Raw genomic sequence first — 14,559 nt, 5'->3', positions numbered from 1 at the left:
CTCTGGTCCACTAATTTTGTCACTTTGTCAAAGAATGCAATAAGATTAGTCTGGCACGATCTGTTTTTGACAAACTCATGTTGGCTTTTTGGCTATTACTTTGTTTGCTTCTAGGTGTTCGCTAATTCATTGCTTGATTATCTTTTCCAGAATCTTTCCTGATATTGAGGTCAGGCTGATAGGTCTGTAGTTTCCTGGATCTTCAGTGCTATTGTAACTTTGAACCATCACTAAATTAATGCCAGCCTCATTGAGGAATTCTGGGAGTTGAAGTCCACAAGTCTTAAAGTTCCCAAGTTTGGATACCCCTGCTGTAGTGTAAGCAGGAAAGTGGTGTTCTGACCTAGGCTTCCCAAAAGCACGAAGCAGACTCCTTGTCCTGTTAAAATCCCTTTTATTTAGTTTAAAGTGAATTCCTCTCCAGCAAATTCCCAGCCAACAGTCTTTCAAGAGATTTCATAACTACAGACCTTTATCAGGCTTCGAGAGAGCTGCCAGGCTGATATCTTCCAAACGCCATGCTGTAGCAGACAATATTTGGCAAGAATTGAACTATTTGTCTCCTGCAAACTCCCCTCTCCTTTCGCTCCTCTTTATTCCCTATGGGAGGGGCCCTTCACCATCCACCTGTGACTTTACTCCCGAGTCGGCCCTTGTTCCTTAGCTGTTCCCTTCGCCCGTCAGCTCTGCGCATGCGCACACTGGGAACAGGCCAGTGGTGGGATTCAAAGTTGTTTACTACCGATTCTGTGGGTGTGGCATGGCTTAGTGGGCATGGCTTGGTGGGCGTGGCAGGGGAAGGACACTGCAAAATCCCCATTTCTTCCCAATCAGCTGGGACTTGGGAGGCAGAGAATAGATGGGGGTGGGGCCAGTCAGAGGCGGTATTTACCGGTTGTTTGAACTATTCAAAATTTCCGCTACCGGTTCTCCAGAACTAGTCAGAACCTGCTGAATACCACCTCTGGAACAGACTCCAGCTGTTCATCTGCCCCACTGATATCTGACTCTGAAGGCAGCTGATAACTGTCAGATGTCTCTGGCCCCATCTCTGCCTCTGACGTAGAGCCCTTATCAGAGCCTTCCCGAGACTCCAGGACTGGCCCATGTTCCTCCCCAACCTCCTCATTGACTCAGTCCACCACCAGCTCTGCTGGCCACTGGCGGGCCACAAGTGAAACTAACAATCCTGTCAAAAAGACAGGTTTCCTTCCCAAAAGACCCCTAAAGTGGGAGACGAAAGGCCCCAAAATGTGATCCCTGATTTCAATGTAAATAGAATTTGTATCTGCTAGTTAGAAGTCACTGGCATTCTTTCATAATAGCCTCCTTCCTTTTTTCTTACATGAAAACTATCAAAGATCTGCAACCTACTTTCATCGACCTCCAGTCGTATCCTGTCAAGGGAAGGCTAACACTCTGCACAAGCTCAATGGCATTCTTTGGCCTTGGTTCATAGCTGCAGGGCGGCACTTCCCAGGGAAGAGAAAGGAAGCGCATCGTTTAAAACAGACAGCTTCAAAACCAAAGATGTGCATAGAATTTGCATGGGCTTAGCTTCAGAAACGTCTGCACAGGCCTATGCAATTCAGTGATTTAAATAGAAATGTAATGCTTCTCAGCTTCAAGAGAGAAATTGTGTCTTCGCAAACGGTGGCTCTGCTTAGTCGTAAAATGGAACAAAACTCAACTGCTGTTGTTTAGCAACAGACATTTTGGATTGTTTTGGTGATAAGTCGAGTGCTACCTGTATTACAGAGCAGGCTCAAAAATCCTCATTCAGAAGGACCAGTAAGTACAGGAAATCTCTACTCTAGCTATCCTTCAATTAAAGGCAAGCTTTTCCTGGCACTCTATCATTAGGGTGACCTGACCTCCTTCTTAAGTGTACAGTATATGCTTTGCTGCTTCAGAATGACTGTACCCTGTCAGCACTTAAGAATCTGGTCTGCTTCCTTGACTTGGCAGGTAAATCCGTTGTGATCATGTGATTTGCAAATTGCTGGCGTCCCTGAGGTTTTTTTTTTTTTTTTTAAATAATCTTGATTCAAGAGTTTGTAGTGTTGCATGCCTGAACATTTACACAAGTAGCTGGCCATTGCATTAGTTAGTCCAGCTTTTTGCAAATTGGGGATTAAAATAAAGTTTGGGATATGTTGAATTTGCAATGAATTCAATTACTTCTGGGAGAGAGGTAAGAGTTTAAAAATTTTTTTTAGCTCTCAGGATGCCTGGAACTATATCAAAAGCATTGCACACCAGAACAACTAGACACAAGGACGGTTTTCCCCCATGCCACAACTCTGCTAAACAACTAATTCCCACAACACCGTCAAACTATCTAGTAAAGCTGCCTTGTATTCTTATTCTCCTCTTTCGTAGCTCCTTATCCTCTTTTGACTATATCTTTGCTGCTTGTATCTTACAATTTATATTGTTTACTTAGTATCCTCGTATGATTCATGTTGATTGCTTATTTAGTATCCTATGACTATCACTAAGTGTTGTATCTTATGATTTGTCCTAAATTTATCACTTATTGCTTACATGTACACTGAGAGCTTATGAACCGGAGACGAATTCCAAGTGTCCAATCGCACTTGGCCAATAAAAAATTCTGAAAATAACACTGAGGTTTTTAGAAGAAACTCTGATGGAGGTTGTTTTTTTAAATCCCATTTCTTATTTTTGGATAAACAAAGATATTAAAGTTTTAGACTTACTTAGGCCAGTTAGACTTATTAAATTTGTTCATTGCTGAAGAAAATTCACAGGCATTGTCGTATTAAATAGTTTGCAGATACAGTTTAGGAGTGTGATTTTTCCACTTTCCAGTTCCTTGGTGGGGCCTGTACATGTATTGCCTACCCCTGAACTAAATTAATGACAATGAATTAAAGCCACTGTTTGGGTTTGCATGGTATGATAAACTGTGAATTGCTTATTGTTTATTGAATATATCAGTGATGGCTAACCTTTTTATAGTTGTCTGCTGACAGCACACATATGCGCACCCATAATGCAATATGTGTGCAACACACCCACAATGCCCTTCCCCCTGTGCATGTGCCCCTCCCACACTCCCCGTCCCCATGCACATGCATGTGTGACACACACACACACCAGTGATGGGATTCAAATAATTTAATATCTGGTTCTCTGCCCTAATAATTTCTTCCAACAACCAGTTCACCAAACTGCTCAGAAAGTTAACAACCGGTTCTCCCGAAGTGGTGCGGACTGGCTGAATCCCACCACTGACACACACACACACACACACACCACCCCATTTTGGGCCTGGTAGGCCTTCCTGCAGCCTCCTGGGAACAAAAATGGGCTGCGGGTGATGGGGGGAGGTTACTGCCCCCAGACTCCCTCCCTGCCCCCCCGCATGACTCCACCCAACCCCCCACATGCCCGCATGTCTCCTGAATGAGCCACGTCCCCTGCACATGTGCGGTAGAGACCTGACAATCAGTTGGCCAGTGGGAGGCGCGGGAGCATGCGCCATGGAACTGAGCTGGGGCTATGGCTCGCATGCGCCACCTGTGGGACGCGTGCCATAAATTCGCCATCAGGGGAATAGATCATACCTGACAATGGGTCAACCAATATATCAATGCATAAATCGTAGTTTGTAAGTCAAAACAGTGGTTTTTGCATAACGTGCTAAGTCAGAATCTATCAAAGGGTGCGCAAGATGTGATGTTTGGGTGGGAAAACATGGCCTTACATCTTTGGCATTTGTTTCCCCAGCTCTACAAAACTCCGCACATTAGCCAGAGGTTTGTCTCCTGCCTTCTTGAGGTTTGGTGGGACCAAAGGAGACTTCCTGATTTTCGATCCTCAACAGGAGCCAACCCCTGAGGAGAAGATTTTCCAGGATTTCCTTAGAAAACAAGGTAGGATGCTATTCGGCTTACTAATGGCAACATATTCCTTAAGTACGGCTTCGTGTTCTCGAAACCTACACCAATCCTGAAGACCCAAAACAATTTTAATAATGGGCGGTTAAATCACGTACATAGGACTTGGTGGCTCAATGGCTAAGACCAGGGGTGAAATCCAGCAGGTTCTGGAGAACCGGTAGTGGAAATTTTGAGTAGTTTGGAGAACCGGCAAATACCAACTCTGGCTGGCCCCGCCCCCATCTATTCTCTGCCTTCCGAGTCCCAGCTGATTGGGAGGGAATGGCGATTTTGCAGTAACCTTCCCCTGCCATGCCCACCAAGCTGTGCCACACCCACCAAGCCACGCCCACATAACCGGTAGTAAAAAATTTGAATTTCACCACTGGCTAAGACACTGAGTTTGTCGATCAGAAAGGTCAGCAGTTATATCTATTTCACCCTTCTCTCCCTCCAGTTGATTGGCAAGTTGAATAATGTTAAAGTTTCAAAGTAGCAAAATGGATAAAACTTGACAATATAATGAAATAGTTTTCCAAAGATCACAAGAGGGTTGAGTTGTGTGGCTCATTCTCTACATGCAGCCTCAGAGTGGCAACTTTTCTTGTAATCATGTAAACATCCATATTGATTTCTGCTCCTTCTATTAGTTTTTAAGCATTAGTATATAATTAAAAAGGGCTGTGGTGGCTCAGAGACTAAGACGCTGAGCTTGTTGATCAGAAAGGTCAGCAGTTCGGCAGTTCGAATCCCTAGCGCCGCATATCGGAGTGAGCTCCCATTACTTGTCCCAGCTTCTGCCAACCGAGCAGTTCGTAAGCACATAAAAACGGAATTAGAAAAATAGGAACCACCTTTGGTGGGAAGGAAACAGCGTTCCGTGCGCCCTCGGTGTTTAGTCATGCTGGCCACATGACCACGGAGACATCTTCGGACAGCGCTGGCTCTTCGGCTTTGAAACTGAGATGAGCACTGTTAGAGTCCCCTAGAGTCAGGAACGACTAGAGTGGAAGCTTTATCTTTTAAATCACATACTGACAACCCAGTATCATGAGTCGTATGAAACTTTAGCCTCGGGAGACTCTCAGCCACCCAAGTCATGGTTGTCCCAAAGGTGCTTTTTCAAAAGGAAATTGGACTTTCTTGATTTTTTATCCTTGAAGATGTTTCACTTGTGCTCCAAGAAAGGGCTCTGGGAAGTTGGGGGGGGGGCAAGGGAGGTGGGGTGTTGGGGGGAGGGGGATATATAGTATGTGCTAGATTTTAAAGTGACGCGACGGCACTTGTATACTGTTGCTCTTTAATTCCACTGTAAAAATAGGACGAGCTGAATATATTAATAGATTGTAGAAATACACCGAAGGGAGGAGTAGAGGGATAGAAGAAAGAGGGGTAGAGAGGGTGGGAGAGAGGACTGGAGGGAGGGTGAGAAGGAAGGGAGGGAGTGTACCGGGAGAGAGGAGTGGTAGAGGGGGAGGGGAAGTAGGGCAGAGGGGAATGATGGAGGGAAGATGGAAAGTTGGAGGGGGGCGAAAGAAAGGGTGTATGGAGGGTCGAAGAGGTACATTGGGTTTCTATTTTGGGGGGTATTGTCGACAAGAGGAATGGCTGTGTTTATTGTTTAATGTTATATGGCCCCGGTTATGCACAGTATATATGTGACTGTATGAAAATGAAATGGAAAAATAAAAACACATTTACAAAAAAAAAGAAAAAAAAGCTGCTTCAGTTCTGACTGAACGGTGGGGAATTCAACTGACCCAGACAGTAGTGAAAAACCCCCAAGTGGCCTCAAGGACTCTTAAAGAGAGCTAACAACCAACAACCTTGCAGGGTTCTGCAGAGCAGATGACTGCAAAGAATATAAATCCTTCCATTCTCCACCATTCAGTCTGAACTGAAGAAGCTTCTTGGATGAGAAGTGAAATGTCTTCAAGAAAAAGAAAGAAAAAACCCAATAAAGTCCTTTGGAAAAGCATCTTTGGATTCAGCCTGTGGTCTTGAAAAATGTCTGTTTTCTATTATTATTCTTATTCAGAATTTGTTCAGTTCTGATTAGGTTTACTGGGGAGGAAGGAAGCTCCTTATTAAAAGTGTCTCTAAGGATAACACAACAACAGGGGACAAACTCTCACGTATCCCTGTCCCTGTGGCCTCCCTTGCTCTTCAAGATAGGGCAATAGAGCTCCTTAGTTGATAGCTACCGGTAATTAGCTTTCTCTCAGGATCTTTCTCTTTTGAATGTGTATGCCCCGGATGCTGTGGGTTAACCATTGTTTTTGGTCCTCTGTTGTGAGCTGTAACCATAGGGTAGAGCCTGCTCAGCAGTTTTTGCAGTTTGTTCGTTTAAAAATAATTGTGTTTGCGTTGCTAGAAGAATAGGAGGAACCTAGTGCCTGAATTGGGAGAGAAAACATTGAACTTTTGCAGAGTGCCTTTTTTTGCACACACCCACCGTACAAACCACTAAGTAGTTCAGGCAAAGGGAAAAGTATTTATTGAGGGGCACAAGGGTACAGACACAAATGATAACATACATACAAACTTATGCACCGGAGACAAATTTCTTGTGTGTCTAATAATACTTGGCCAATAAAGAAATCTATTCTGTTCTGTTCTGTTCTCTCCTCTCCTCCCCTCCCCTCCTTTTATTCTGTTCCGATCCCATTCTTTCTAATGTCCCCATTTATTTGCATCCATTTCATGTATTCATAATCATGTTTACACTTATATCTGTTATCTTATACATGCTTGACAAATAAATAAAAATAATAAATAAATAAATAAATAAATAAATAAATAAATAAATAAATAAATAAATAAATAATACATACATACATACATACATACATACATACATACATACATACATACATACATACATACATAAAATCAGGCTGCCAGATCTGACTTGCAAAAATCTGAATGGCAATAGAGAATTAGCAAAAACTCTGTTGTCCTCTGATAGCTTGCAAGAAACATACACAACACAGAGATTGAAGGATAGGTGTGATAAACAATTTTATTCCACCAGGATCTACTAAATCAGGGGAGAATAGCTATTCTTTATAAAGGTGAAATAAATTTCAAGGTTCAGGAGATTTTGAAAGGTATAGAAGATACATATATAATTATAGAAACTTATAATAAAACTTTACCTACAGTATAGTATCTATTCTTGTTTTAATTTTTTTTTCTGTTTTGGGCTAGAAACCAGTGTTTATTTCCGATTTCCATTGGCCCTATCTTAAATCTTTACCACTTTCTTCTTCACAATCCACTATTACTTGAAGAAGGAAGCTATGGCTTTCCAAGTATGATGAAACTCATACCTGTTCTGACCTAGGCTTCCCCAAAAAGCACAAAACAGATTCCTGGTCCCGACAAAACCCCTTTTATTAAACAAATGTAAATTCCTCTCATTCACCTTCAGCAAAGGCCTGGTAAACAGTCTTTCAAAGGTGAATTTATGACCACAGACCTTATCTAGCTTGGAAAGCTGCCGTGTAAATATTGTCCAAATGAAGTGCAGTGCAAGGAAAGACTTGGCACAGAGTCCCTGAGATTCAGGGACAGATCTCCACACTCCTGAAATGAACGAACGAACGAATGAATTGTTTCCTGCAAAAGCCCACTCCTCTTTGGCTCCTCTTTTATTTCCTATGGGACGGGCCATTCATTGTCCACCCGTGGCTTTACTCCCTAATTGATCCTGATTTCTGAGCTGTTCTTTTCTTCTGGCAACTCTGCGCATGCGCACACTGGGAACAGGCTCCAGCTGTTCCTCTGCCTCACTGCTGTTTAGCTCTGAAGGCAGCTGAGAACTGCCAGATGGCCTTGGCCCCCTCTCTGCCTTCGACGCAGAGCCCTCGTCCAAGCCTTCCCCAGCCTCCAGGACTGGCCCATGTTCCTCCCCAACCTCCTCACTGTCTGACTCTGCTGTTAGCGCCACTGGAGGGCCACAACACTACCCTTATCATCCTCAGAGACCTAACATCGAGGAATTCTGGGAAATGTAGCTCACTATTTCTGGGAAACTACAGGTCTCCATTCTCCTTAAACGAGAAAAGTCACTTGCCCAACTATTGAAGTTCTCTCCATGTCCCTTAAACTTTTCATCATCTCCAATTCAACACTCAGTGATGAAATCTTCCTGTTTCTCTTGTCTCATGCTCTAGCAACGATGGACATCTGTGCATTCAGAACTGCCCCTTTGGATTTCATAGAGCAACTGCAATCTCAATGGCTTTTCGAGCAGAAACTCATCTTCCGGGAACAAGTGAAGAACAGGTATAAAAACATCACATTTACAGGTAAGGCCCGTGTGATCATGAATACTGTTGAGAAAAAGCTATTCATGGAGATTTAAGACATCTGCTGGTTTCTAGATATTGGGCTGCCACAAAGAAGAGGGCGTCAACCTATTCTCTAAAGCAGTGGTCTCCAACCTTGGCAACTTTAAGACCTGTGGACTTCAACTCCCAGAGTTCCTCAGCCAGCAAAGCTGGCTGAGGAACTCTGGGAGTTGAAGTCCACAAGTCTTAAAGTTGCCAAGGTTGGAGACCACTGCTCTAAAGCACCTGAATGTAGAACAAGAAGCAATGGATGGAAACCTATCAAGGAGAGAAGCAACCTCGAACTAAGGAGGAATTTCCTGACAGCTAGAACAGTTAATCGGTGGAACGGCTTGCCTCCAGAAGTTGTGGGTGCTCCATCTCTGGAGAGCTTTAAGAAGAGATTGGATAACCATTTGACTGAAATGGTGTAGGGTCTCCTACCTAAACAGGGGGTTGGACTAGAACAGTGTTTTTCAACCACTGTGCCGCGGCACACTAGTGTGCCGTGACATAGTGTAAGGTGTGCCGTGGGACATCTCTGTGTCCCGAAAGTTGCTTTCGGGACACAGGGATGCCTCTATTAAGTCCCTGCGGCCCCGCGTTTACTTTAAAAACTGAGTAAGTAAACAGAAATATGAACAATTATAAAATAATTTCTTTTTGTTTATTTGATTCCTATTCAAGAGAATTACTTTATATATAGTCAATATAGGCACAGAGTTAATTTTTTTAAACATTTTCTAATGGTGGTGTGCCTCGTGATTTTTTTCATGAAAAAAGTGTGCCTTTGCACAAAAAAGGTTGAAAAACACTGGACTAGAAGACCTCCAATTCTATTATTCCGTTACTCTGATTTGGCAAACGGAAGGTGCCAAAGACCATACTAGAGATCGTACAGAGCCCCAAATATAACAGATTGGAAGGGATATTGTGTGCCATCTAGTCCATCTACCCTGGGTTATCAACTATTTTGCAATAAAATGTTCTTTCACATAAATGGTATTTGGAAATATTTCAGAATTAAAAAGACCAATCAGCATGTGGATTTTTTTAAAATCACACAATGCTTCATAGAGACATAATAATAATAAGGCCATCATTGTTGTGGTGGAATCCTTGTTAAAGAAGAGTAATTGATAGTTCACCATGCAGGAAAAATACAGCGCTACTTTCAAAAGTTCTGTAGAAATGAAACGGGGAGGGGAATAAAAATGATTATCACGTGGATTTTCATTGAATTGATTTAGACCTTCTGTGCATATCATGCAGCTTCGTTTTCACTCTCTCAACAGGAAGTACACTGGATATTTTATACAACTTTGCAAATTGCAGTAATTTGCACCTGATCTTTGGCCTCAATGCTTTATTACGGAAAGACAGTTCCCAGTGGGACAGTTCAAATGCTCAGCAGATTATGAATTACACTAATTCCCAGAATTACATCTTGTCTTGGGAACTCGGAAATGGTACGTGCGTAGGTTTAAGGATTTCATGAGGAAACGTATTTAGGTAGCCCTCGACTTACAATCGGGGCTGGGCTTCAAAAATTTAAGCAACGGGTACTCTGCCCAGTTGCTGGGTGGGTATGGCCATGTTGGGCGTGGCCTAGCCGGCCACCTGCACTATGGCAGGGGGGCCTTTTCGCCCTCCCTGGGCTCCGGAGGCTTTCCTTGAGCCTCTGGGAGGGCGATAATGGCTTCCCTCAGACTCCGGACCCATTTCCGGCCCTTCAAAACTTCCAGGAGGCCCATTTTTTGCCCTCTCGCAGCCTCTCCGCAGGCCTTGTACTTACCTGGCATCCCAAACAGGCCGCGTGGAGATTCCTGAGAGCGACTGGGTGGGGTGGCTGGCACAGGGTGGGCGGGGCCAGCCAGGGGTGAGATTTGCAGGTTCACCGAACTGGGAAGATCCTTAGCTAGAGGATCGCCCGAACCCGTGCAAACCCGCAGCAGCCCACCCCTACCTACAATCATTTGTTTAGTGACCATTTGAAGTTACAATGGCACTGAAAAATGTGACTCATGACCAGTTTTCATTCTTACGACCATTGCAACAATCCCAGTCACGCGATCAAAATTAGGAAGGTTGACAACTGGCATGTATTTACGACAGTTGCACTGTTCCCGGGGTCATGCGATCACCATTTGTAATCTTCCCATCTGGCTTCCAACAAGGAAAGTCAGTGGGAGGGGGGAGCCAGTGTTTCACATAACAACAGTGGTTCGCTTAACAGCTGTGGCAAAAAAAAAGGGAAATGGGATGCAATTCATTTAACCATGGAATGCCTTGCTTAGCCATGGAAAGTTTGGGTTCCGTTCCGGTCGTAAGTTGAGGGACTACTGTACTTGGTTTTGGGGAAGGGCATTGAACATCTTTATGTTAAATTCAATACTGACAAGCTATAAAACTGTGTTGCACATCAACATTTTTAACTCAACAATATTTGTGCATCCTTTTTTTAAAAAAAATAATCTGGCAGTGGAACATTACAGTTGTAGTGGGAAATTGCTACTTATCCAGTCAAAAGAGTTAAATATGCATATTTGGATCAGCTTCAATCAAAACTGACATTATGAAGGACCAAAACACGAATAGGATCACCTAATATTCATATTTTTTTAAAGCCACACTTAAACAAAGCTAGAACTTGTGCTTTTCATCGCAAGCTTTAGCTGTAATGTTCTGGAGATGGAAAAAAAAACCTTGTATATTTTTCATTCTAAACGTTCTTTATGGTTTTCAAGCTTATCTATTAATTGGCCTTGGCCTTTAAGGTTCCATATTTGGGGTTGATTATATTACCATTGTGTAAACATTTAGAGAATTACTGTATGTGTGCTGGAGTTAGGATAAACCAGGGGTGTCAAACTCGATTTCACTGAGGGCTGCATCAGGGTTCTGTTTGACCTCGGGGGTGGGCGTGGCCGGCTTGACATCACTCGTGTCCAGGGCGCCTGTGGTGGCCCGAGTGTTCGCCAATGAAAACGGGCTCCCAAGCTCTGTTTTCAGCTGGGACAGCGTCTTGCAACCCTCTGCCAGCAAAAATGGAGCTTGGGGGGGGGCATGTGTGGTCCACACGAGCTCTGTTTTTGGCTAGGATGGCCCCCTGCAAACCTCTGCCAGCGAAAACGGAGGATGTGCCCCTCCCAAGCTCCATTTTTGCTGGCAGAGGCATTACGGGCCAGTCCTTCGCTGTTTTCAAGAAAAGCAGCCCCACCTGACACTTCCATCCTCCATACACCCCATCTACCCCCTCCAACTTTCCTTTCCTCCCTCTAACACTCCCCTCCTACTTCCCTTTCCCCTCAAACCTTCCTTCTCCCCTTACTCCCAACACGCCCTCCTTACATTCCCCTTACTCCTTCCTTACTCCTCCCTCTTCTTTCCCTCTACCTCCCTCCTTGGTGTATGCCTTTATTCAAGTGTTGTTTAATCTGATAAAATGATGAGTTGTGTTTTCTTTTTTATTTTGTTTTATTTATTTATTTATTTTTTTCTTATAGCAAATACCCTGTATATAAGTGATTGTAAAATGGAATGTGAAAATGAATAAAATATATTTAAAAAAAAGAAAAAAGAAAAAGAAAAGCAGCCCAGATCTAAGTACCCCGTGGGCCGGATCTGACCGCCGGCCTGTGAGTTTGACACCACTGGGATAGACATACTGTATTTTTTGGCGTATAAGACACACTTTTTTCCCTCAAAAAAGAGGGTGAAAATCTTATACACTGAATACAGCATTTTTGGCCTCCCGAAACCCTGCCCCCTTTGCAAAAAATGGACGCAGAGGGTTTGGGAGGCTTGCAAAGTCCTTCTAAGGGCTGGGGAGGGCCATTTTTGATCATTTTGGGGGGGGGGGCAGGAGCACCCTAAGAGCTTCCCAAAGCTCTGCATGCCCTTTTTTTGCAAAAAACGGTGTTTTTTGCTCGGTTTTGCCCCCCCCCCCTTGGAGCACTCTTAAGAGCCTCCCAAAGGTCTATGTGCGGGGTTTTTTTTTGCAAAAAATAGCCTGTTTTTGTGAAAAACAGGCTGTTTTTTGCCCCCCCCCAGCCCCGAGGCAAAAACAAGGCTTGCAGAGGGTTTGGGAGGCCTGTGGAGTGCAAACACTTTTTTTATATATATTTACCTCTTCAAAATCTTGGTGCGTCTTATCGTCCGAAAAATACGGTATTAACAGTGGGCAAATGCCTTTATTTATATTTTCTGCAGAGCCTAACAGCTTTTTGCACAAGTCTGGAATAGAAATCAATGGCCACCAACTCGGTAAAGATTTCATACAACTGCGGCAGCTTCTGAACAATTACATCCACTACAAAAACGCCAGAATCTACGGCCCCGACTTAGGGAGGTCAAATCGGAAGCACAGCAAAATTTTGCTTAAAAGGTAAAAAAATGAAAATATTTGGTACTGTGGATGTGCTAAATAGCCGAACCAGATGCAAAAATGTAATCATGGTTTGCTTAAGCTATTATTTGCTGCTTTCATTGGGATTTAGTTTCAAACTAAACCTTTTTTTTTTCTGGGAAGGGAATAATGAAAAAATGAGAACCGCTTAGCTGGAATGGAGTAATTGCTTATTTTTACATCTTAGTTAACAACCACTCATTATTGTTATTTTGATGTGATATTTAATGGTAATCAAAGTAAACCAAATGTGGCAAGAGATATTGAGATCGTACTATAGTTAGTGCTTAAAATTTAGGACACATGGGACTAAAAGAATATATGGATCATAAATAAAACTCACAAGCATTGAAAAAAAAATTAAGCACAATGGTGAAATCTAAAAAAAAAAATCTTACCAAGTTCCGTGGGCGTGGCTTGGTGGGAGTCACGTGACTGGGTGGGCGTAGCTATGTAATCATGTGACTGGGAGGTGTCAAAATACAGAAACATTAACAATGTCCTGCTGGAGCAGGGGGTGGGACTAGATGACCTCCAGGTCCCTTCCAGCCCTGGATTGCTGTGCTCTTTCAAACTACTTCTAGTGCCAGGTTTGTGGTCCTTCCTCCCTCTCCTTTTTCCCTCCCTCCCTCTTTCTTTCCCTTCCTTCCTTCCTTCCTTCCTTCCTTCCTTCCTTCCTTCCTTCCTTCCTTCCTTCCTTCCTTCCTTCCTTCCTTCTTTCTTTCTTTCTTTTTCTTTCACAGCACCCCACCCCCCATTTTTGGCCTAGCAGGCCTCATGGAAGCCTCCTGTGGGCAAAACTGGACCCCAAATGCTAAAAAAAGTTCTGCCAGCTTAAAAACTTTAAAAAAGTTCCTACCATTGCGCAGCACAGCTGATCGTCAGAACTTTTTTTTAACCTTGTTAAGCATTTTTTACTATTGTTTCAGGCGTCGACTTGGTGGCCGTATCTTTGCTGCTTTTTTGGCCAGGGTATTGCCATTGAGTTTCTTTTTTCCTGGCATTCTTGATGTCTCCAACTAAGGCAGGGCTGCCTATGATTAATACCTGGATTTGGCAGTGGGTGGGTCAGGCGGGCTGGCTGGGGGTTCCAAGCCTGGGAACAGCTCTTCAAGGATTAGATATTGCAAAAGGAAATGACTGTTGCAATAAATTGCTCTTGTTTTGCAGTTTTCTGAAATCAGGAGGCAAAGTGCTTGATTCTGTCACGTGGCATCAGTAAGTAAGTTTAAAACTAGCAATTCAAGCATGATGACCAATTGGATGAAGGGGGGTGGGTGGAGGATGACACTGTTAGGGCTGGTATTTTTTTTATTTTTATTTTTGAAGGGAAATGGCCTTGAGGAGACAGATTGGATTTAGCATTTAGCAATAGCATTTAGACTTATATACCACCCCGTAGCACTTTACAGCACTCTCTGGAAGGTTTACAACAGGGGTGTATAACTCAAGGCCCGTGGGCCAGATCCGGCCCACGGAGTGCTTAGATCTGGCCCATGGGGCCGCCCTGGAAATAGGAAAGGCGTGGCCGCGGTGTCTCTGCCAGTGACAATGGGGCTCAGGAGGGCCATGCAACCCTCCTGAGCTCCATTTTTGCTGTCAAAGGGGCTGTAGAAGGATTCCCCCAGCCCTGCCCAGGCCCTCAAAGTTACCCCCAGACATAAGTGATGTCGAACTGGCCACACCCACTTCTGGCCATGCCCACTCTGACATAGGCACCGAAACTGGAAGACCAGGTGGCTGGTGTGCATGCGTGCGCCAGAAACCGGAATATCATCTTCCTGGCACGCATGCGCACCAAGTGCCAAAATGGGAGTACATGTGTATGCGTGTGTTTGTGTGTGCAAGAAATCAGAAGAGCAGCCGCCCAGTGCACATGTGTGCGGCTGGAAGATAATCTTCTGGTTTC

General features: G+C 43.8%; 1 protein-coding gene across 1 annotated transcript in view; it reads left to right on the top strand.

The window, feature by feature from the left end:
* The window catches only part of HPSE (heparanase), a 39,383-nt gene that overhangs the window by 11,078 nt on the left and 13,746 nt on the right, over positions 1 to 14,559 (top strand). Inside the window, exons 2-6 of the mRNA XM_087724044.1 lie at positions 3,757 to 3,902; positions 8,087 to 8,221; positions 9,538 to 9,711; positions 12,455 to 12,629; positions 13,821 to 13,868. Coding sequence (XP_087580170.1) covers positions 3,757 to 3,902; positions 8,087 to 8,221; positions 9,538 to 9,711; positions 12,455 to 12,629; positions 13,821 to 13,868 — 678 coding nt within the window. The remainder of the gene's footprint in view (positions 1 to 3,756; positions 3,903 to 8,086; positions 8,222 to 9,537; positions 9,712 to 12,454; positions 12,630 to 13,820; positions 13,869 to 14,559) is intronic.

Source organism: Thamnophis sirtalis, unplaced genomic scaffold, assembly GCF_051295495.1.
Source record: "Thamnophis sirtalis isolate CommonGarterSnake01/CBP01778 unplaced genomic scaffold, rThaSir2_p1.2 scaffold_10, whole genome shotgun sequence".
NCBI classification, from domain to species: Eukaryota; Metazoa; Chordata; class Lepidosauria; order Squamata; family Natricidae; genus Thamnophis; species Thamnophis sirtalis.
The sequence above is the reverse complement of the archived record's forward strand: the minus strand, read 5'-3'. Positions and strand labels throughout refer to the sequence as shown.